The following is a 25,294-nucleotide window of genomic DNA, read 5'->3' on the forward strand; positions in this document are numbered from 1 at the left end:
ATTTAGAAGTTGGCGCGGCTGGTACTCAAGTGCTGCAGAGTATGATTGCAGCTGCCTCAGTTAAAACAGTCTTGGAATCGAATAATCTTAGCCCAGCATGACTTCTTGTAAGGCTGCATTCATTGTGAATTGTGATTAACTTTGGTTTACTTGCACGTGTGAAACGGAGTGACGTGAGTAAAGCAAAAAACAACACAGCTACCAGTAGTGGTATGTGCCGAAGTTCTACATCCGGCGTAGACGATTTGTTCATTAGTTCACCTACAGTTAAGGTGGAGACTGTTTCTTCAAACAGTGTCTGTGATCCAATTAGTGAACGTCGTTTCGTACCATTCTCGGTAGAAGTTTTCTGTGGGAAGGACGCATATGCACAATAATACGATACATATAGCATGCTGGTGTATAGTGTTCATGGTTGCGTATTAAAGTAGTGATCCTGTACCAGATAAAACAAAGAATAGGGGATACTCGGATTAACTCTTTAACAAGGCAAGTGGACGAAAGAGATACAGTGTTGTATAGATATACAGGGTGCATCAAAAAGAATCATCTAATCAGTCACAACTATATTTCTGAAACTAATAAACATATACAATGAATTTTGTTTTTTGATCAACGGGAGACTGAAAAAGTTTTTTTTCATAGCTTTTCATAGGTGTTCAATATGCCCCCTTTGATGATGATGATGATGTTTGGTTTGTGGGGCGCTCTACTGCGCGGTCAGCAGCTCCCGTAAAAAGTTCCAATTTTTACACAGTCCAATTAGCCACTGTCATGAATAATGACGATGGTGATGACATGATGACAACACAAACACCCAGTCCCTGGGCACAGAAACTTGCCAACCCGGCCAGAAATCGAACCCAGGAGCCCATGATCCTGAGGCAGCAACGCTGTCCACTAGCTGCAGACTGCCCCCTTTGAGATGCACGGCCTATGTTAATGCGGTATTCAAGCTGTTCTCACACTGCAGCTAGAATCTATCGAGTTACAGCTTCCACAGCTGCTGTTAGGCGATGTCTCACTTCGTTCATTATTGCTGGTAACGGAGGTACAGAAACAGTCTTTTATAAACTCCCACAAGAAATAATCACATACAGTCAGGTCCAGTGACCTTGTAGGCCAGTAATGTAAAGAAGAATCATGTGATCCAGTGTGATCGATCCATCGTTCAGTAATCCTTTGATTTAAAAATTCCCGCAGTTCCAGATGCCAGAGCCCCGTTCTATTAGTAAATGAAGTCGTTCGAATCAGTCTCCAACTGTGGGAAAAAGAAATTTCTCAAGCATATCGAGATATGTGCTTCCTGCAACAGTATTCTTGGCAAAGAAAAATGGACCATACAGCTTTTCCCGTGAAACTGCACAAAACACATTAAATTTTGGAGAGTCCCTCTCATGTTGTACAACTTCACGTGTTTGTTCCGTGCCACATGTTCCATTCGGATGGTTCACCTTTCCATTTAAATGGAATGTTGCCACATTACTAAACACTAAGTGCGGAAGAAAACTGTTCTCCTCCGTCTTACCAAGAACGAAATTACAGAACTCGACACGTTGTTGTTTGTCACCTTCACGAAGAGCTTGCAGTAGCTGAATTTTGTATGATTTCATGTCTACACGTTGACGCAACACACGCCAGATGGACATTGGGGGCATGCTGAGCTGTCCAGCTGCACGGCGAACGGATTTCTGCGGACTTCTTATGAAACTATGACGGATACATTCGACATCTGTGTCAGACACTTGGGAACGGCCCAGCGATTTGTTTTTACACAAACAACCTGTTTTTCGGAGTTGTTCATGCCATCATCTAATGTTGTTGCAGGAGGATCCACACCATACGTTATACCAAAATAACGCTGAACAGTTATTACCGAACCGCTCCGCGCAAAACGTAGAACACAAAACACTTTCTGTTGTCCCGACACCATTTTTACTAGAGCTGAAGTGGGTGTATACTGCTGGTACCTAGCGGGAACCATGTAAAAGTCGAGAATTTGTTCTTTCCAACAGTACGTTGTTCACGCACATATCTCAAATAATCTCAAATAACATAATAGTTATGATTTTTTTAAATGGGATGATTCTTTTTGATACACGCTGGATTTATCGGACGTCCGATTAGAGTATTCCTAACACGGCTAGCAATTCGTTTGCTTATCCGAAAATGGCACAGAAAATGGCGTAACTGTTTAGGTGTGGTGAAAGGCTGTAGCTGCACGCTCCGGAGCTTTCATTACTGTGGTTACGCCCCTGGTATTGAGCGCCCAATGAATGACTGTCTATTTGTTTCCGTACATAGCATAATTTCTCTTATCTTATTTTCGAGTGCCCCGTGTAAGACACAAGATTGTGGCAGCAATGCGTTTGTATGGTCTTCCTGAAATATAGCTCCTCTACACTTATGCAATAGGATTTGGCAAGATATTCGTCTTCTTTGAGGATTCTCCTTGAAGTTCCCATCCTTTGCAGATCGTAAATCTAGCTGTTCAGCTTTGAGCAGTCTACAGTGCAACAGTCGTATAGTTGTACCTCTTGTTACAACAGCCTCCTTTTAAGTTTTGGTTATTACTCTTTCGTATTATTATACAGTGGTATCTAGTAGATGAGGATGCAAGAGGAATTGTCGCTTCCCCAGCCAGTGGATGTGGCGTTAGATGTCGTGCCTTGCCCTCGGTCGTCTTCTCGGTCTTTTGGTTTATGTCGAAGCGTAGTCTTGGTGGCCTTTATTCCTCCGGAGAACCAATGCCCCGAGGAACATGTTGTGATGTGAATTCCCTTGTTGGTTTGCCATGTTATTATGGTCATGAGAAATTCATTCTGGGATGGCTGGGATCTTTTTGACTTGCTCTTTCCTAGTGGCGTCCTTGCTGCAGTCGATCTGATGTTCCCTGTGTCCAAGTAGACAACCTATAGCTTAGAGAGGTAAAACATGACGTCTGCTGATAAACAGCTAACACGAAGTGCCCAGAAAGAGTATAACAGTATTTATAACTTTGCTGATTTTTAGTGTCTTACTGGTGTTCTCTCGCTAATTAACTATACTGCGGTGGCTAAATTGCATTCACAACGCTCAAATACACAACATCGATACCTGTCAAATGTTGTAAAGCATAATAGTTTCTGCTATCTAAAATTGTGTAGGTGTATGATGTTTAATATTTTAATTTAACATATTGCTGTCTACAAGGTATCCTGACAACTGACAACTGTGTTAGTTCTTAAAGCGTCTTATTCTTTTTTTTTTTTTTTTTTTTTTGAAGGACTTGTAGTCCGGGGTGATATGATACAATACAACATCACCGGTCTATTGCGGTCTAACTGTGTTGGTGGGCAGTAAATTTCCACAGGGCAGTGACTGCGTCACTGCAATTCACCAATTCACTTTGGAGGTGTGGCTGTGGGACTTGTAGTCCCGTACCACCCTCTGACGGTGATAGTACTACATGAGTCAGGCAGAAAAATTTTGCCTAACATGGGCATCAGTTATAATCATGTCTTATTTCTAGGGAAACCAAATAAATGTATAACGGTCTCGTTAATAGCGCCTGCGAGTTTCCCCATAAAGGAAATATGTCTTTAAACCGTATGTTCGTTCTTGTTATGTATTCATGGCTTTATTTTCACATTTACTGTCAATTTTTCTCGATACCCAAAGATTATATGCAAAGAAGCCTCTCTTAGCTCATGACGTATCAAGACAGCGAGTGATACTTCAGTCTCTACCTTGTGTGGTCCCTTTCTCGATTTTACGAGAACATACCCTAAAATGTTTACTGGCGCTTTTGGGCGACGTTACGCAATTAACATGCTATAAAATGAAGCTGCAACTTTTAAGGGTATATAATGATTCAACTGAATTTCAGGAATTTATCACTGGAACGATAGAAACTTTGATATTGTAAATCACAGACACCGATTTAAAACTCTGCTGAAGGAGGCCTACAGGAGAGAGATTAAACATGGCAGCAAATAGCCGAACAATTTCATAGGTTATGATCAATTTATTTCACAATACAGATTTGTGCTTGATATTACTATGACTCCAATAACTTTCGTATGCTGCATCATCAACTGCTAATTTAAGATGCGTCTACGGCTTCCTCGCGACGCAGAGGATACAAGGGAAGTTGTAAGAAAACTTCGTTTTCCCAGTATCTTCGTCACGACGTATGGTAATTGACTTTTGCTTTAGGTTGGCTTCCCATACTGCGTTCATGAAGTCTTCCTTCTCGTGCGCGGGTATGCGATTCAAGAATGGGTTGACAGAGGTTAAGATACCTGAAATAAAGAAAAAAAGTCTGCTATTTACTACATATAAACAGCAAGAAAATTTTAGGGAAGAGGATGCTAGATCATGTGTAGGCAAAGTAGCGTATTTTAATCCATGTAAGAGCACAATAAAAGTTTCATAATCACACATAGATATCTGTTTCCAACAGTTGAGTCTCTGTGTGTAACGCGGGAACTGTGTCAGACACATATACTATTAGGACGAAAAGTGCTGTTACTTGGTGGTGTACTCTGAGATAAGAATTCTGCTCTGAAACATATTGCAGTATCTGACGAACCTTTCATCGCAACTTACTGCGCTTGTGCAGGAAAATTTAAAATGCATGACAGTATCTGTCGGTGAGTAGAGTGAAGGGAGGTAGTACAGAGGGAAGCACTGTGACAGCATGATTTACACCAGCCACAAATAACTAATACTGCCCGACCTATGCACATCACAAAAGAGTTAGAATGATCTCCAAATTCCCCTATATGTAACAATGAACGTCTCTGCGTTCGCATGTGACTAAGGATTGCAAAAAAAAAAAAAAAAAACAGTAATGCGTAGAACTTTCATCGCACGTCAAGGTGAGTAGAGAACTTTTGATATAATACAATGCCACACACACACCTCACACATACGCAACCACGCGTAACACAAAATAGATGGACTTTGCACTTTTACTTTGATGTGAAACTAACGAAAGTGACGATAACCGCCCTCGCTGGCTCAGATGGATAGAGCGACTGCCATGTAAGCAGGAGACCCCCCGTTCGAGTGCCGGTCAGGGCACACATTTTCAGCTGTCCCCATTGAAGCATATCAACAACACCTGTTGGCAGCTGAGGGTTTCGATTAATTATCATTTCTTTGAATAAGGTCTTTACCGTTCGTCTCATTGCGTATTTCTTTCAATTATCTTCTGTACTATACTGTATCAGTTCTTTCTACACATGGTCCTAACGACACATCGTGCAAATGATACCTTCGTCCTTCAGTGTTGCAACCATTGTATGAGGGAATTGTATGGACTACCAAAATGGATGACAATACCATCCTCTGCTCAGGACTGCCAGCACCTCGTCCTCAGCACAATAAGGTTCAAAAATGGCTCTGAGCCCTATGGGACTTAACTTCTAAGGTCATCAGTCCCCTAGAACTTAGAACTACTTAAACCTAACTAACCTAAGGACATCACACACATCCATGCCCGAGGCAGGATTCGAACCTGCAACCGTAGCGGCCACGCGGTTTCACACTGTAGCGCCTAGAACCGCACGGCCACCCCGGCCGGCACAGCACAATAAGGCATTTGTGTTAAAGCAGGAAAGAGTGAAAGTATTAACTGTGTAAATACACGTAATAAAACTGAAGTTCGTTATGCCTCATTTACGACTGCATGCTGAAAAGTAATGCCTACGAATTTTTTACATGAAAATTCTTTAAGTTTTTTAAATAAAACAAATGTTATCAGCATTCAACACCTTTATTCTTCATGGCTAAATATTTTTTCTCAACATTGTCACTCTGGCGACGAACAAATTTTTGCCAACGAGAGACCAGTTTGTTGAGACCGTTACTATGGAATGTTTGACTCTGTCGACAGAGGCACAAGCTGACCTCTGGTCGCACTGCTTCATCACTATCAAAGTGAAGCCATCGAAGGTGTTCTGTAGTTTCTGGGAACAGATGAAAACCGGATGGGGCCAAGTCGAGACTGTATGTAGAATGATATGACGGTGAAACCAAGGCGTCGGATTGTTGCAGATGTCACAGAGCTCGTGCATAGACTGGCAGAGGTTGCGTCTGAGTGGACGGACTCGTGGAATTTGAAACTCCATTTCGGCACGCTGTTTGTTATGCGCCGACATAGTTAGGTAATAGACCGTCACGTTAGACGCTACAATTCGGAGCCCTCTAGCGGAAGAGGCCTGCAAATCGGTAGACATGAAGAATAAAGATGTAGAATGTCATAACGTTTGATTTACATAAAAAACTTTAAGAGTTTCCACGTAAAACATTCTGAGGAATTTCTTTACAACACCCTCTACATCTGGAGTCATTATATCTTTAATGGTAATGATGGTCTATTACAAAATTAAATAAGGTGCCGGTACTAAATTAAGTTTTTAAAGTTTCTCAACAGTTCGCATTATTGCAGTTTGCAACGAATAACATCGTTATTTTATTTTTCGATCTTTTACGGTATTTAATATCGTGTTGCCTTTTCTTTTCTTTTCAAATGTGATATAGTATTTTTGTTACTAGAATTTATAAAGGTTGTTGTTCTTTCCTTTGATGCGTTGTTGGAAACAGTATTGTAACGGCGGTGCTGTACATACTAGACAAACATTAATAATGAAATAGTGTTAAATTAAGTTAATCTTGCATGATTCATGAAATTAGTATTGGAAGCATGTCTACGGTAACAACTGTACTATACGAGTACTAATAGCAAACATGTAAACCTTCGTGCCTGCTTGTTTGCCTTTCAACAAATCAGTCTCCAAAACCACTACACCAATTTCTACGAGATTTTCACTGGTAATGTCAACGTAGCTTGAGACCATGTACAAGCTTTATTGCAACAAAATCGAATCATGGAAAAAAATGTATCCATACATATAAAAATGTATGTTCCACATCTTCTCCGAAACCAGTGAACCGATTTCAAAGTAGACATTTCACTTACTGTCTGGAAAGAATTGCTGCGGGGGTAAGAACCCCTGCAAATCAAAGTGGTGAAAAAGAAGTGTAGGACACGACATGCGAATGCCCAGATTTTATTCATCCAGTAATTGAGAACTAGAGCACTTAGTGACTTACAACAAACTTTAAACATAATTTCAAGCCTTTAAGAAACTCCCACACAATAATGAAAGGAAAAAAGTTTATCGCTTACTACTATTTCGCTGTTCATTTTCGCATCAGACATGAACTTTTAATTTATTACTTCCTTTTTACTAACTGTATTCGCATCACATTTTGCAGAGAATATTGGCATAAACCCCAGAATATACGTGAAAAATTTTATGACTGTACGACACATACGTCAGGATATATGGAGTCATAAACACTGAGATGCGTTACAAACTGCCGCATCGTGCATGACATTTAACTTTATTATTACTAACCCACAGAACAGATTTCGATGAAATTTCATAAAAAGATTGAACCCTCAGGGAAAATATGGATTACTTGAGAACGAGTATTGTGCAAGATACTTACTGATTTCAAGAATGTGACGTTAATTAGGGAAAACTGTATACTCTTTGATAAAGCCATTTACTCATTGATTTTTGAACTTTATCATATTTGTGGAAATGCTTATGTTGGTTGATATTTGCTATCTGATATGATTAAAATGCATATACAGTGCTTTTGCAATCATCAGTGTGTTCCGTCAGTACTTGCACACTAACGTACACTTTGCATAACGTACAGCTATTATGCACGCATCCAGTATTCGAGGACGAGAGCACTTGTCAGTGACTTGCAACTAGTTTTGCATATAATTTAAAGCTTTCTGTGGTGTCACCGCCAGACACCATACTTGCTAGGTGGTAGCCTTTAAATCGGCCGTGGTCCGCTAGTATACGTCGGACCCGCGTGTCGTCACTATAAGTGATTGCAGACCGAGTGCCTCCACACGGAAGGTCTCTCAGCGACGCTCAACATTAATGGATTAAAGTTAAGTATTCCACCAGCTACGTCCGTTTTTCTAAAGTCTAATTTCCTTGTCCTGTTCCAGACCTCACGCCAGCCTGCGTGAGCTAAAACGCGTGCCTTTCGGCTTCCTATAGTAACACGGTGATGGCTCTCCTGCCAACCCACAAGACTGGCGACGAAGCAACACCGCGTTCGTAACAAGCAAGGCTGTGGCAAGCACCAAGACAAGCAGTAGAAACTCTCATTGTGTGCAGGCGGGTATTAAGGCTAAAATGTACGCCCAAGGTGGGTTGACACGAAGGGGTCAAAACAGGACGCAGAATGTCGTCGACATATCAACCAAAGGAGTCCTTACGAAAAGAAATGGCACCCCACACCATCACTCCTGGTTATCAGGCTACATGGCGGGCAACAATCAGGTTGGTATCCCCTCTGGCTTCATTGGAGTAGAATTGTCTTCAGTGATGAGTCACGCTGCTAAATGATCCCCGATGACCAGTGAAGTCGTGTCTGGAGACGACCCAGATCTTTCACTGTGTGATTTTCACACCCTTGTCGACCTGAGGAAAGTCATACGTGAATGTCGTTTTCAGTCGTTAGGAAGTATTGATCGTCTCGTCCTCCAGTGGTATAAATGTCTTAACGCATGTGGTGATTGCTTTTGAATGGAACCATTTTATGGTCCCACTCAGGCGGACGTTCGATTTTCGTTTAACTGCGTCCCATAGAAAGAGGAGATGGACAGAGAGAGGGTGCCGAGGAGAGGAACAAAGACAGGAGCGACTAGCACAATGGGAGAAGATGGACAGAGTGTGCCAGTTGGAGGAGGTGGACAGAGAGAAGAGATAGGAGTGGGACAAAGAGGGGAGGGAGTAGCAAGTGGAGACGGACGGGATCAGATGGAGAGAGAGTGACAGGTGGAAGAGGTGGACGGAGAGAGGAAGAAGGAGATGGACAGACAGAGGGGGAAAGGAGGACTGGACTACCAGAATTTAAATGATTGTATACCCAGGCATGTTGGATACTCAGTTAGTGAAGTAATGTTTCAAGTCAGCCTGTTTAAGCTTCACAATAATTAATTTCTGTTATCTAACTAGCAAATTTTTACACACAGTTCGAAGGTAACCAGTGCTTTCAGTTCTCTAAAGTACTCAGAATTATGATAGCGAAGAAATACTGAGCCGCGCGGGGCGGCCACACAGTTGGAGGCGCCATGTCACTAATCGTGCGGCCGCTCCCGCCGGAGGTTCGAGTCCTCCCTCGGGCATGGGTGTGAGTGTTGTCCTTAGAGTTAAGTAGTTAAAGTAGTGTGTAAGTCTAGGGACCGATGACCTCAGCAGTTTGGTCCCTTAGGAATTCACACACATTTAAAGAAGAAATACTGATATTTCAAAGTGATTTGAGTGTTGATTATCCTATTTCTGGTCACTGTCCTTTCTTTAGAAGTGAACTTAAGTTGTGCTGATAGTTGCTACAAACGTCGGTTTCCTCATCTACTGTCGATCGTCTATACACGACGTAATTTAAAATCAAGCAGAATAAGAGTATACAAGTATCCTATTTTAAATCGCTATTTACTATCCTTGTGTGCTGTGATAGCATTAAAAGCGGCGGCTTCTCCAATATGTTTATGCAAACATAATCACGATCATTTACAAACAAAACAGAAAATTTGCGAAACAGATTCGCCTATTGCGACTATACACTGAGGTGACAAAAGTCATGGCATGTCTCCTAATATCGTATCGGACCTCCTTTTGGCCGGTGCAGTGCAGCAGCTCGACGTGGTATGGACTCAACAATTCGTGGAAGCCCGCTACAGAGAATCTGAACCGTCCGTAACAGTGAAAGTGTTGCCGTTGCTGGATTGTGTGCTCGAACTGACCTCTCGATTATGTCCCATAAATGTTCGCTGGAATTCATGTCAGGCGATCTGAATGGTCAAATCATTTGCGCGAATTGTCGAGAATGTTCTTCAAACGAATAGCGAACAATTGTGCCCCGATGACACGGCGCATTGTAATCCACGAAAATCCTATCATTGATTGGGAACACAAAGCCGATGAATGGCTGCAAATAGTCTCCAAGTAGCCGAACATAACTATAACCAATTAATTCAGTTTGACCACACTCCATTACTAAGCCACAAAAAGTTTGCACAGTCCCTTGTTGACAACTTGGGTCCATGGCTTCGACGGATCTACGCCACACTCGAATCTTACCATCAGCTCTCACCAAATGAAATGTGGACTTTTGTGACAGTGCCACGATTTTCCAATCGTAGGGTCCAACCTATATAGTCATGAACCCAGAAGATGCGCTACAAATGCACTCGCGTCGGTCGTCTGTTGCCATGACCTATTAACGACAAATTTCGCCGCATTGTCCTAACGGATACGTTCGTCGTACGTCCGACATTGATTCCTGGGTTTATTTCACACGGAATGAGTGCTGTCGACAAGGGATCTCAGATCGATTCCATATTCCTAGATTTCCAGAAGGCTTTTGATACCTTTCCTCACAAGCGACTATTAATCAAATTGCGTGCATATGGAGTATCGTCTCAGTTGCGTGACTGGATTCGTGATTTCCTCTCATAGAGGTCACAGTTCGTAGCGATAGACGTTAAATCATCGAGTAGAACAGAAGTGTGTTCCGCAACGAAGTGTCATAGACCTCCTGCTGTTCCTGATTTATATAAATGACCTAGGTGATAATCTGAGCAGCACCCTTAGATTGTTTCCAGATGATGCTGTAATTTACCGTCCAGTAAAATCATCAGACGATCAATTCCAATCACAAAATGATCTAGAGCGAATTTCTGTATGGTACGAAAAGTGGCAATTGGCAATAAACAAAGAAAAGTGCGAGGTCATCCACATGGGTACTGAAAGAAATCCGATAAATTTTGGGTATACGATAAATCGCACAAATCTAAGGACTGTCAATTCGACTAAAGACCTAGGAATTACAATTATGAACAACTTAAATTGGAAAGACCACATAGATAATATTGTGGGGAAGGCGAAACAAAGACTGCGCTTTGTTGGCAGAACACTTAGAAGATGCGACAAACCCACTAAAGAGACAGCCTACATTACACTTGTCCGTCCTCTCCTGGAATATTGCTACGCTGTATGGGATCCTTACCGGGTAGGATTGACGGAGGACATCGAAAAAGTGCAAAGAAGGGCAGGTCGTTTCGTGTTATCGCGCAATAAGGGAGAGAGGGTCACTGATAAGATACGCGAGTTGGGGTGGCAGTCACAAACAAAGGCGGTTTTCCTTGCGGCGAAATCTATTTACGAAATTTCAATCACCTACTTTCTCCTCTGAATGCGTAAATATTTTGTTGGCCCCACCTAATTAGGGAGAAATGTTCATCATAAAAAAATAAGAGAAATCAGAGCTCGAACGGAAAGATTTGGGTGTTCCTTTTTCCCACGCGCCATTCTGGAGTGGAATGTTAGAGAAGTAGTATAAAAATGGTTCGATGAACCTTCTGCCACGCACTTAAGTGTGAATTGCAGAGTAACCATGTCGATATAGTAGATATAACTCCTTGTCTGTTACCACTGCCAACTCTACGAAAATGCCGCTGCTCTCGGTCGTTAAGCGAAGGATGTCGTCAGCCACTGCGTTGTCCGTCGTGAGAGGTAATGCCTGAAGTTTAGTATCCTCGACACACTATTGACACTGTGGATCTCGGAATATTGAATTCCCTAATGATTTCGGAAATTCAGTGTTCCAACTAACATTCTGCATTCAGAATCTGTTAATTTTCGTCGTGCGGCCATAATCACGTCGGAAACCTTTTCATATGAATCACCCGCCTACAAATGAAAAATCCGCCAATGCAGTGCCCTTTTATATCTTGCGTACACGATACTATCGCCATCTGTATATGTGCACATCGCTTTTGTCACCTCAGTGTACATTGACATCAGCTGTTTGCGACATGAAAATTTGTGGTGGAGTGGGACTCGAGCCCGGAATTGCGGCTTATTGGAAGCAATCACCTTAACCACATCCGCTATCCCAGCACGCCGGCCGCGGTGGCCGAGCAGTTCTAGGCGCTTCAATCCGGAATCGCGCTACTGCTACGGTCCCAGGTTCGAATCCTGCCTCGGGTATGGATGTGTGTGATGTCCTTAGGTTAAATAGGTTTAAGTAGTTCTAAGTTCTAGGGGACTGATGACCTCAGATGTTAAGTTCCATAGTGCTCAGAGCCATTTGAACCATTTATCCCAGCACGCCTCCATGATCGATCAAACCTTCCATATCTCACGTAGTAACAGCCCTTATGCTCTCACAATTCGTGATTCCAACACAGGGAGGCAGATATTATATCGTCATTTTAGATTGATTACTGCGTTTCATTAGTAGGTATGGACGCTGCAGATTGTTCGTTTCTTGTGCACTGGTTAATGGACATTGTCATAAGACAGGTTGTCTGTTCAAAGAGCTGGACAGTATCTTGTCTCTAGAGGAAAATAATAATTTCTGGAGAAATACTGAAATTAACGAAGGTGTACATCGAGTCATTAGTTGCTAAATAGGCAGTCAAAATCCGTGATGTATTCTGCGTGTTGAAAAAATTTGAATTTATGGCACCTCAAATACTACATAGCACATTTAACATATTCTCACATTCACGTATGGATTTCATGTTTGAATTAAACACTTTCGTACAGACATTAAACTCCTACCTTTACAGTCTTCTTTAGTGTCGTAATCAATGCTTCTGGGTTCTGAAATCCGGTAAACGACTTCGAAACCTGCGTCCAGCAACAGCTGCAGGAAGTCTGCTGTTGGGTCCTTGGAATAGTGGTACGGCGACAGGAACAGCTCAACATCCTGCAACAGAAGTGGGGACATTTTATGGTCGTCAACTGTGCGGCCTGTTGCTACCAGCAGACCTTCTTCCATAGCTTTTTATTAAAAAAATGGCTCTGAGCACTATGGGACTCAACATCTATGGTCATCAGTCCCCTAGAACTTAGAACTACTTAAACCTAGCTAACCTAAGGACATCACACAACACCCAGTCATCACGAGGCAGAGAGCTTTTTATACCTGGGATTCATAGTCATGTAGAACTTTATAAAAAACATATTTACGCCAGTGACTGTAACACTTTCTCTATTTCACGATTGCAATTTCGGCCTTAGACCATTATCAAATGCAGATTTTTGTGGCTTTAAGCCATGTCAACTTAAAATGAGCTGACACATTAATACGTCGACGTCATTACTATTAAATACATTCGTGACGCTGTTACATATTGTTACATATTGCGGGCACACATATCCATAAGTTTTATGATCTTTTATTTTTCCATAGCGTGCAACAGTCACTGAAGAAAAAGTGATAACAGGTGGTAACGCCTATAAGCTACGTAGAAAGCCCGCTGTCTTTCTCCCTCTAAAGTGTTCCTTGTTTCAAGTTTATCACATCAGCCTGCCACCAAGTTTTCTGGCAGACGTAGATTCGTTTGAAACTGTTATGCTGACAACACAAGTCTTACGACTTGAGCGCTGGTGTGTTTTCATGTAGTCAGTGAATCAGTGGACTGCAGAGTGTAGTAGTGGCAGGCGGAATTTTGAGGGGCAGAATTACTTGGAATATTAGGTAATATAAAACGTGAAATTAGTGAAGACCACTGGTAAGCAGTATAAATGTGATTAGAAGAGGAATATTAATTGGAAATATATACGAGAAAGATGATAATAAGCTGTACTGTGGAAGTAATGGTCGAGTTTAAAGTGGCTCAAGTGGTAAGGCTAACAATCTCGCGTGAATCGTAAGAAGCAGTAATTATCCTGTACAATGTTACATCTGATCTTTAGCGATTTTGATGGGGTTATTTTCCGAATCCTTCCAGCCAGATTGAAATCAGTATTTTAAGAGCGGAGTGCGAGTAGCAGCTAAAGCTGTTTAGGTTTGAAATGCTTGTCGTATAAACAGTGACTGTATTTGTGTGCTTTGCTGCTTCTTAATTACTGAATACAAACCATGTGCATACTAGCATCTAATAAATTGGAATGAACAATTATGAAACTATATTAACATCGAAACGGCAGAGTCTTGGTACTAGACGTGCAGTCACAACTCTCAAGAGTCCCATGTTCCTCTTTATGTGTTTCTCCCACTCCCCCACCCTCCCTCCTCACCAACTAAATAATTTCCTAAATTTGTGACCGGTAATGTCGTTTCAAATATGGGACTTGGCGTGGGCAGAAGACTACATTGTGTTGGATGAGCTTGTTAAGGTTGCTTCAGATTCCTTTCATCAGGGATCTGGAACATGTCAGCTGCTGTTTGGCTAAGGACAGAATTGAGTAGTTTTAACTGTTACAAAATTGAAAATTAATTGAATTATATTGACAATTTTCATGTTAGGTCCGTCTGTGCATAAGCGAATCAAACGAATTTGATCGTGATATACATGTACCGCCTACTATTTTATTTTACATATTAGACATTGTAAACTGAGCTTAGAAACAGCTCTGGCACATTCTGATTCTCTATAACGTAACAGTAGTCCAAATTTCTGCTTACAGTGTTCATAGGTCCTGCTCTGTACGTGTTCTTGTTCTGGTTTTATAGCGATTCTTCCGCTTTCTGACATTCGAATTTTCATTGGTGCAGCACTGTGAATATGGACGTTCATTTACTTCGTATTATGCTTTGAATGTTTTTGCCAAATACTGAGCATACATACTACAACAAATCGCATTAGGGACAATCGCACATAGGAGCCAGTATTCAAACAATGAAGCAAAAGATAATAATCAGTAACTTCACAATAACTAAGACAGACAAAGTATACCTAACATTATTCATTAATAAAGAACAATCATCACAAAAAAAGGAATACATAAATACAAACATCATACGACCATTGAAATCGGACTCAATAACACCACTCCAGGCAAATGTGAGAAAGGCTTTTCAAAAATTCAACATGCACACTCAGACAGACAGAAATACTATGTAACTCAGAAGGACCCACAAGAACCAATACTCTACAGCCAAACAAAAGTAGCTAAATACAACATACCCATAAACTAGATATAAATTTCAGAAAAGCTCCAACGTACCACCTGACAAAATGTTTCCAATAAGTGTTCACAAAACATTAAAAACAGAAACTAATAAGCCGTGAAAAAGCAGAGATAACCTAATAGAACATATGCACAACATGTATACACCACACACAGGATTACTGATCTCATTTGACATTGAAAACATGTACACTTCCTTCCTCATCATGAACACAATCGAAATGATAGAGCTAAGTGTCACATTACACGGCAGCCACATTTCTGTAGTGTCAGGAATAAGAAATAAGCTCAAAATGATCACTTGACAAAACTACTTCAAGTATGAAGACGAATATTATCTGCAATGTGATTTGCTACCAATGGATCCCCAATATCAAGAATCTTAGCTAACATTTTATCACTCATTTCGTAAACCAAATATTTGAAAAAACAGTGGCTGAAAAAAGATTTAAAGTCACGTATTGGCCCAGATATGTGGATGGTGTAATTTACCTGGAAAATGAGCCGAAAGGAAAAACAGATGAAATCCACTCACATGGAACGCCTTGACCGTGTGGTCGCAAGTTCAATCTTTAGTAATGCTCATTTGAAAGTACTGTATAAACGATTAAGACACAAAATATATTCGCTACCATGTGCGTCAGGAGGGCGATAGAAAATGAATGTCCAGGAGAATTTTCTATGGGATGTATGTATTACACATCACAACATGAACATCGTCGACGTTCAAGAAATGTTCAAAACAAACCATTAACTTGCTCCATGAACCGAAAGAAACATGGCACTCCAGAGTGATCACAAAGGCTCGCACCATCAAGATCGAAGTCGAACTCCTTGGGAGTTACAAACCGTGCGTTTCAGATGCAGACGTGATTTGTGGCTCCCTGTCCGGCAGCCCCATCAGTCAAATAAATCAGTAACAGCTTGCACTGTACGCGCTTGAGCATTGTCCTGTAAAATGATATCCAGGTCCTGCAGAAAGTGTCATCACATCTGTCTCCATGCTGTTCATGTTTGGAACACAACCTACGACCAGCTTAGAGACATAAGTTATGACACTTTCTGCAGGATCTGGCCATCATTTTACAGAACAATGCTCAAGCACTTACAGTGCAAGCTGTTACTGATTTGTTTGACTGATGGGGCTAATAAGTGCTATACCACCTACTGCACTCCCCTGACTTAAGACCTCGTATGTTCAACTCGATTTCTAAACTGAAGGAAACACTTCGCTTCAGAACTGCTACAAATTCGTCGGGCAATAGACCGCGCCGCTCGTACTGTCAATACAACTGGCACTGCTAAGAATATCCTACGACTTGAACGTCGCTGGCAGCGGGCTGTACACAATGCTAATGACTAATTTGAAGGTCAGTAAGCCGGCCGATGTGGCCATGCGGTTCTAGGCGCTTCAGTATGGAACTGCGCGACCGCTACGGTCACAGGTTCGAATCCTGCCTCGGGCATGGATGTGTGTGATGTCCTTAGGTTGGTTAGGTTTAAGTAGTTCTAAGTTCTAGGGGACTGATGACCTCAGATGTTAAGTCCCATAGTGCTCAGAGCCATTTGAACCATTTTGAAAGTCAGTAATACTTTGAAACACGTATATGTTTTGTGCGAGCTGTAAATAAATAGTTGCCAATATTAAAGTTCCAACCCTTGAATTTTAATATTTTTCACAGTATTTTCCCAATACCTAAATTATTTCAAATCTATCTTTCCGACAACGTACTGAAATGCTTTTGGAACAGATGTTGTCTGGACTATTTTCAATTTAATTTATAACGCTATGCTTTTCATGACGTACACCTCGAATAAGTATTTATAATTCTATCAGTTAAAGTGAAAATACAGCAAACCTGAAAAATGTGCATGCAGACGACATTTCAATACGAATCCAAAAATCTAACGTAAATGCAGTAAGTAAAAATCACACTTTACTATCGTAGTAAATGCAGTAAGTGAAAATCACACTTTACTATCGTATGAAACGAAATGGTTTTAGATCAGGAGCCAAACCAACATCTTCAGTAAGTACGATTACAGATCATTCTTAAGTGAATAAAACGAAATGCGTATGGTAAAAGAAGTAGGAAATTTTTTGGAGTAGCAAAGACGGATTTGAAATACTTTAAATAAATAAATAACAGCTACGACACAAAGGCGACAAAAATGAAAAACTGAGTAAATGATTATAAAGCTGCCATCTCAATCCATTCGAGGGATGAAAGACGACATAGGAAAAAAATGGAGATCTGACACTATCGTCTATGTGTCAGCAATGACATCTACTTCCAAAATGCTCTGTAACTCATTGGAATGTTCACACTCAATGCGAGGAGTGAGTTCATTGAAGCTACTTGAGCCTTTTAACGTTAGGCAGAGATAACATAGGTAAGCGTATTTCGTTGTTATCTGTGACTAACATAAAACTATATGTCAAAATCTTGTCCTTGAAAATGGCTTAATGACGAAATCGCAATCGTAAAACAAAATTCTGACAGACGAAGGCAAGATGACAACTTTTAAAAAATCGGATGTGTTATTCGAAGATAATACCAACCTGTGTATCAATGCACATAATGAAGTTGATTTAAAGTAAAAGTTAGTGTTACAATACAAGAAGTTACAAGATAATTTAAGACAACCATTAAATTAGAGAAACATCATTGGTCAACATAACACTTAAGGACAACATAATCATGGATTTGTAATACTGAGCAGACATCTTTTGTAACGTTTTATGGATATGTTGTTAGAAGATCATATAAGATGGTAAAATCGCGATGAGCTACCGAGAATGATTGAGAGATTATTGATGTAACAAAATATGTTTAATGGTTAGTGTAGTAGTGAAACACAATTGTTTCCTTGCTACTCAAACACGTTTTATATATTACAAACTCCTGAGATATAAAGCAGAAAGAGAGTCGTACAAAAATCATTTAAATTTAAAAAAATTAGCACTAATGATAATGATGGGTGTAACCAACAGGTAACAGCGCAGAATGTTTATGTATATTTTCTCGTAACACATAATTAATTTTCAGACTTTAACAGCGAGGATCTAATTTATGAAACTAGCAGGGAGATACTTCCGTAAATGACTGCGTAGAATAACCAGGTGTCATAAAAACAGCCTAAAATAATAGCTTGTATATCTACATCATACTCCGCAAGCCACCTAATGGTGTGTGGCGGAGGGTACTATCGGTACCACTATCTGATCCCTCCAACCCTGTTCCACTCGCGAATAGTGCGTGGGAAGAACCATTGTCGGTAAGCCTCTGTATTGGCTCTAATTTCTCGAAATTTCTCCTAGTGGTCAATACGCGAGATACATGTGGGAAGAAGTAATATTTGTCTGACTCCTCCTGAAAAATGCTGTCCCGAAATTTTAATAGTAAATCTCTCCGCGATGCACAACCTCTCTCTTGTAACGTCTGCCAGTGGAGTTTGCTTAGCATCTCCGTAACGCGCTCTCGGCCAGCTAAACGATCCCGTGACGAAACGCGCCGCTCTTCGTTGGATCTTCTCTGTCTCCTCTATCAATCCTACATTATACGCATCCCAGACAGATGATCAGTACTCAAGAATCGGGCGAACAAGCGCCTTATAAGCCACTTCTTTCGTGGATGAGTTACATTTCCTTACGATTATTCTGTTACGAATCTGACTGTTGTGTCTGATTTTCCCACTATCTGTTTCATATAGTCATTCCACTTAAGGTCGCTCTGGATAGTTACGCCTAGATATTTTACAGCGGACGTTGTCTCCAGCTGTTTGTCATCAACAGTGCAGCTGTACAGTAATGGATTTCTTTTCCTATGTATGCGCAACATGTTGCATTTATTTACGTTCGGGGTCAACTGCCAGAGCCTGCACCATTCATCAATTCTCTGCAGGTCGTTCTGCAAATTCTTACCATCTTCTGGCGTTCCAACTTTGATATAAACAACTGCATCATCTGCGAATGGCCTTGAAGAGCATCCGACGCTTTCTACTAGATCGTTTATACACTCCTGGAAATTGAAATAAGAACACCGTGAATTCATTGTCCCAGGAAGGGGAAACTTTATTAACACATTCCTGGGGTCAGATACATCACATGATCACACTGACAGAACCACAGGCACATAGACACAGGCAACAGAGCATGCACAATGTCGGCACTAGTACAGTGTATATCCACCTTTCGCAGCAATGCAGGCTGCTATTCTCCCATGGAGACGATCGTAGAGATGCTGGATGTAGTCCTGTGGAACGGCTTGCCATGCCATTTCCACCTGGCGCCTCAGTTGGACCAGCGTTCGTGCTGGACGTGCAGACCGCGTGAGACGACGCTTCATCCAGTCCCAAACATGCTCAATAGGGGACAGATCCGGAGATCTTGCTGGCCAGGGTAGTTGACTTACACCTTCTAGAGCACGTTGGGTGGCAGGGGATACATGCGGACGTGCATTGTCCTGTTGGAACAGCAAGTTCCCTTGCCGGTCTAGGAATGGTAGAACGATGGGTTCGATGACGGTTTGGATGTACCGTGCACTATTCAGTGTCCCCTCGACGATCACCAGTGGTGTACGGCCAGTGTAGGAGATCGCTCCTCACACCATGATGCCGGGTGTTGGCCCTGTGTGCCTCGGTCGTATGCAGTCCTGATTGTGGCGCTCACCTGCACGGCGCCAAACACGCATACGACCATCATTGGCACCAAGGCAGAAGCGACTCTCATCGCTGAAGACGACACGTCTCCATTCGTCCCTCCATTCACGCCTGTCGCGACACCACTGGAGGCGGGCTGCACGATGTTGGGGCGTGAGCGGAAGACGGCCTAACGGTGTGCGGGACCGTAGCCCAGCTTCATGGAGACGATTGCGAATGGTCCTCGCCGATACCCCAGGAGCAACAGTGTCCCTAATTTGCTGGGAAGTGGCGGTGCGGTCCCCTACGGCACTGCGTAGGATCCTACGGTCTTGGCGTGCATCCGTGCGTCGCTGCGGTCCGGTCCCAGGTCGACGGGCATGTGCACCTTCCGCCGACCACTGGCGACAACATCGATGTACTGTGGAGACCTCACGCTCCACGTGTTGAGCAATTCGGCGGTACGTCCACCCGGCCTCCCGCATGCCCACTATACGCCCTAGCTCAAAGTCCGTCAACTGCACATACGGTTCACGTCGACGCTGTCGCGGCATGCTACCAGTGTTAAAGACTGCGATGGAGCTCCGTATGCCACGGCAAACTGGCTGACACTGACGGCGGCGGTGCACAAATGCTGCGCAGCTAGCGCCATTCGACGGCCAACACCGCGGTTCCTGGTGTGTCCGCTGTGCCGTGCGTGTGATCATTGCTTGTACAGCCCTCTCGCAGTGTCCGGAGCAAGTATGGTGGGTCTGACACACCGGTGTCAATGTGTTCTTTTTTCCATTTCCAGGAGTGTATATTTTGTGAACAGCAACGGTCCTATCACACTTCCCTGTGGTACTCCGGATATTACCTTTACATCTGTCGATTTAGTTCCGTTTAGAGCGACGTGTTGAGTTCTGTCTGCAAGAAAGGCTTGAATCCAATCGCAGGGCTGCTCCGATACTCCGTAACCTCTATTTTTTTTATTAAACGGCAATGCGGGACGGTGTCAAATGCCTTACTGAAATCAAGGAACACGGCATCAGCCTGTGGAACTCATGGAAGAAAAGAACGAGTTGAGTTTCACAGGGTCTCTGTTTGCGGAATCCATGTTGATTTTTTTTAGAGGAGCTGTTCATTTTCCAAGAACGTCATAATTGTTGAGAATAAAACATGTTCCATAATTCTGCAACAGATTGACGTCAACGATATAGGTCTATAATTGTGTGGATCTGTCTTATGGCCCTTTCTTAAAAGCGGGAATGACCTGCGCTTTTTTCCAGTCGTTAGGTACCTTTCGTTGCTCAAGCGATCTACGATAAATAACTACTAGAAGCGGAGCAAGCTCTTTCGCATAATCTTTATAGAATCTAATAGGTAATCTGGTCCTGAAGCCTTTCCGCTACTAAGCGATTGTACATCTACATGATTATTCTGCAATTCACATTTAAGTGCTTGGCAGAGGGTTCATCGAACCACAATCATACTATCTCTCTACCATTCTACTCCCGAACAGCGCGCGGGAAAAACGAACACCTAAACCTTTCTGTTCGAGCTCTGATTTCTCTTATTTTATTTTGATGATCATTCCTACCTATGTAGGTTGGGCTCAACAAAATATTTTCAATTCCGCGATCGGGTATCTCAATATCTCCCATTTCGACGTTCGCACGACGGTTGAAAGCAGGGATCGTGTTACGATCTTCCGCGGTGAAACAACTTCGGAAGACCGAATTCAGTATTTTTGCCTTCTCTCTGTTATCTTCCGTTTCGGTGCCGGTGTGGTCGCTGAGAGAATGAATAGATGATTTTGACCCACTTACTGATTTTACATATGACCAAAATCTCTTAGGGTATTTACTCAGGTCGGTTGACAACGTCTTACTTTCAAAATCATTGAACGCTTCTCTCATTGCTCTCCTTGTGCTCATTTGCGCTTCGTGCAGCTTTTGTTTGTCAGCTAGGTTTTTACTTCTCTTGAATCTGAGATGAAGTACTCTTTGTTTACGTAGCGCTTTTCTAACACGGCTATGAAACCATAGTGGATCTTTCCCATCCTTTAAAACCCTACTCGGAACATACTCGTCTAGGGCATATTGAACGATGCTTTTGAATTTTTTCGATTGGTTATCCACATCTTCGTCCTCATCACCGAATATTTGATGCTGACTGCTGATATATTCTGAAATTTGTATCCTGTCACTCTTGCTAAGCAAATATATCTTTCTACCTCCATTAACGTTCCTTGTAGGACCCGTCGTCATAGATGCTGTCACAGCCTTATGATCACTGATACGTTCCTCTACATTAACTGATTCGATAAGTTCAGGTCTGTTTGTTGCCAGGAGGTCTACGACGTTACCCTCACGAGTTGGTTCTCCAACTATCTGCTCAAGGTAATTTTCGGTCAAGACATCCAGAACAATGCCACACGAATTCCTGTCTCTGGCACCAGTTTTGGTGGCATCACACTCCCAATCTATACCTGGCAAGTTGAAGTCACCCCCTATTACAACGGCATGATCAGGGAAACTACTAATGATATTCTGCAAGCTCTGTCTGAAACGCTCAACAACTTCAGATCTTGACCCAAGTGATCTATAAAAGCATCCGATCACCATTTTTGACCGTTGTTTGCTACTCAGTTTCAGCCAGATTAATTCACATTTGGAATCAGTGATAACCTCGCTAGATTTTATCGAATTTTTTACTGCAATAAACACGCCGCCACCATTGGCGACTAACCTATCCTTACGATAAACATTCCAGTCTGAACTTAGGATTTCGTTATCACTGACCTCTGGCTTCAACCACCTTTCTGTTCCCAATACTATCTGTGCATTATAACCTTCAATAAGCTATACTAATCCTGGGACTTTTCCTTGGATGCTCCTGCAGTTTACTAAAATCATATTAATCTTTTCTATCTCTGATCTGCGAGGACCAACATTCTCTGAGGTCGCTGTGGCTGATTTAACTGGCAAATCGTGTTTGTTCCCAGGGGAGGGGTCATCTAACCTAAAAGGGCCCGATGTGCATGCCACACGTACTGTGCTACCCTAGTAGCAGCTTCCTGAGTGTAGTGCACGCCTGACTTATTAAGGGGAACCCTTCAATGCAGCACCTGATGGCGAAGGTCGAGAAATTCGCATCCGATATCGTCGCAGAGCCGTCTGAGCCTCTGGTTTAGACCTTCCACTCTGCTCCAAACCAGAGGACCGCGATCAACCCTGGTTACGATGCTACAAATAGGCAGATTAGCTTGCACTTCTACGTTCAATGAAAAAAAAAAAAAATACAAGAAAATTACCTTCATTAAGAATTTATAGAAATAGTTGCTTCTAATAAATTCTATTGCATTAATGTACATTTGCTTACTAATTAATTTGTAGGGTGATATAATTAAGCTTCCAAACCGGTGTAGAAATAACACCCTGGCGTTGTAAGCATCATAATTTAATAGTAGTCGCTACAAATGACAGTCATACAACAATGCCTAAGGTGTACGTTTGACATTAAACAAACTGTACTACTCAGTGTGCTTGGGTGTACAGGTGCGATACTGTTAGTTACGTAAGCCCATCCACCATGGCAAGGTCATATCACATCGGATGGGAAAATCGGTTTTTAGGCCACGAGGGGTACCCGCAAAAGTCTAAGGAGCCTTGTCACGGTCCACGCGGCACCCCCCCCCCCTCCCCCCCCCTTCCCCCCCTTCCCCCCTCCCCCCCCCCATCGGAGGTTCGAGTCCTCCCTCGGGCATGGGTGTGTGTGCGTTGTCCTTAGCGTAAGTTAGGTTTAAGTTAGATTAAGTAGAGGATAAGCTTAGGGACCGATGACCTACGCAGTTTTGCCGGCCGGAGTGGCCGTGCGGTTCTAGGCGCTACAGTCCGGAACCGCGTGACCGCTACGGTCGCAGGTTCGAATCCTGCCTCGGGCATGGACGTGTGTGATGTCCTTAGGTTAGTTAGGTTTAAGTAGTTCTAAGTTCTAGGGGACTGATGACCACACCAGTTAAGTCCCATAGTGCTCAGAGCCATTTGGACCATTTGAACCTACGCAGTTTGGTTCCATAAGACCTTACTACAAATTTCCTAAAAAAATTTAATTGTCCTGAGGCCAAAAACCGCATAAAAATAATCACTCACATGGTTTTTAATTGTCCTGAGGCCAAAAATACCATAAAAAGCATCAATCAAAATCATATAGGGTTATTAATTTCCGTGTGACTGGCGCAAAACATGTTCAGTATGCTGTCCACCGTTTTGTGCATCTAGTTGAAGCCGAGAAATAGCATGTTCCACAACTGGTCGAGGTGTTTCCGTGGTCACGTTCAGAAAGTGTTGCGCAATGCATGCCTTCAATACAGCTAAGTTTACAATCGTAACACTGAACACAGAACCTTTCTGATAGTCCCACAACCGGAAGTCACACTGATTAAGATCAGGAGGTCGGAACGGCCAGGCTGATAGGAAATGGCGGCTGATAATTCTAGCATTCCCGAAATGGCGCTTCAGCAGCTGCTCAACTGGATTTTCAATGTGTGGAGGTGCGCTATTTTGCACAAAAATGATCCCATCCATACATCCACGTTGTTGGAGAGCTAAAATGACGTGGTTGCGCAAAACACACTCATAGCGCTTACCGGTGATGGTACAGGTAACAGGACCGGAAGCAACTGTCTCTTCGGAAAAATATGGCCCTATGATAAATGATGCCGTAAACCCGCACCACAAAGTGACCTTTCCAGGATGAAGTGGTATTGCAACCAGAACCACTTCATCCTGAAAAGGTCACTTTGCGTGTGGATTTTCCGTTTCCCATATTCGACAATTCTGTGTACTGACATATCCTGGCAGATGGAAGTGGACTGTCCAGAAAATCTTCCACGGTCAATCATTGTCCACTTCCATGAGGGCAAAAAATTCTAAAGCAGAGGTCTGTTTTACTGACAGGTCAAAAGGAAGCAACTCGTAGACAGGGATAATTTTGACTAGATAGCAAAGAAGGATGTTTCGTAGAATTTTACCCACAGTGCTCACGGGTATGTCCAGCGCTCGGGCAATTCTCCGTGCAATACACGTTTGCATACCACCACTCGTCTCCTTCTGCATTGCTGTGGCTGCTGCTTCCGCTGACGTCGAATCAGTTCGTTTCTTCCCTCAACCAGGTTCCACACCAAAAGAACCCGTCTTTTCGAATTTCTGAATCATTTTCTCCTGACCCACTGCAGTCATCGAACCAACGCCTTTTTTCAAGCTCTCCAATGTCCGGAACTTGTGCAGAGCGACGTGTGAACAATCATCATTCTTGTAGTACAGCTTTACAAGCAAGGCGCGATGTTACATTGACACAGTCATGGCGAACGTCGCAGACGCGAAAGGAGAAAAAGCCGTGTACTCGGCCACACTATTTTTTTCTTCTGCCATACGTTTTCCCCCTTCACCGATAATATTCCGTTGCAATTTGACATCAGTCTGACCAGTGATGTTATTTCTACAGTGTACTGAAAGTTTAACTTTAATTATAATAACGCTATATATAATATTCAGCTGCTTTTTGCTATGTTGACTAAGCGTCTTTTATAAGAGTGTTTCTATTAATGTTCTTCTGTTTTTATTTCTGCTGTATCATCACCGGTACAGTTTTCTCAAATG

At 42.4% G+C, this 25,294-nt stretch overlaps 1 protein-coding gene across 1 annotated transcript in view; it reads right to left on the bottom strand.

The window, feature by feature from the left end:
* Positions 1 to 3,986: 3,986 nt before the first annotated feature.
* The window catches only part of LOC126458276 (juvenile hormone acid O-methyltransferase-like), a 79,885-nt gene continuing 58,577 nt past the window's right edge, over positions 3,987 to 25,294 (bottom strand). The window contains exons 6-7 of the mRNA XM_050095208.1: positions 12,654 to 12,801; positions 3,987 to 4,283 (exon numbers count right to left, since the gene is read on the bottom strand). Coding sequence (XP_049951165.1) covers positions 4,096 to 4,283; positions 12,654 to 12,801 — 336 coding nt within the window. The 3' untranslated portion in view covers positions 3,987 to 4,095. The remainder of the gene's footprint in view (positions 4,284 to 12,653; positions 12,802 to 25,294) is intronic.

The sequence above is a fragment of the Schistocerca serialis genome, chromosome 2 (genome assembly GCF_023864345.2).
Source record: "Schistocerca serialis cubense isolate TAMUIC-IGC-003099 chromosome 2, iqSchSeri2.2, whole genome shotgun sequence".
Taxonomy (NCBI): domain Eukaryota; kingdom Metazoa; phylum Arthropoda; class Insecta; order Orthoptera; family Acrididae; genus Schistocerca; species Schistocerca serialis.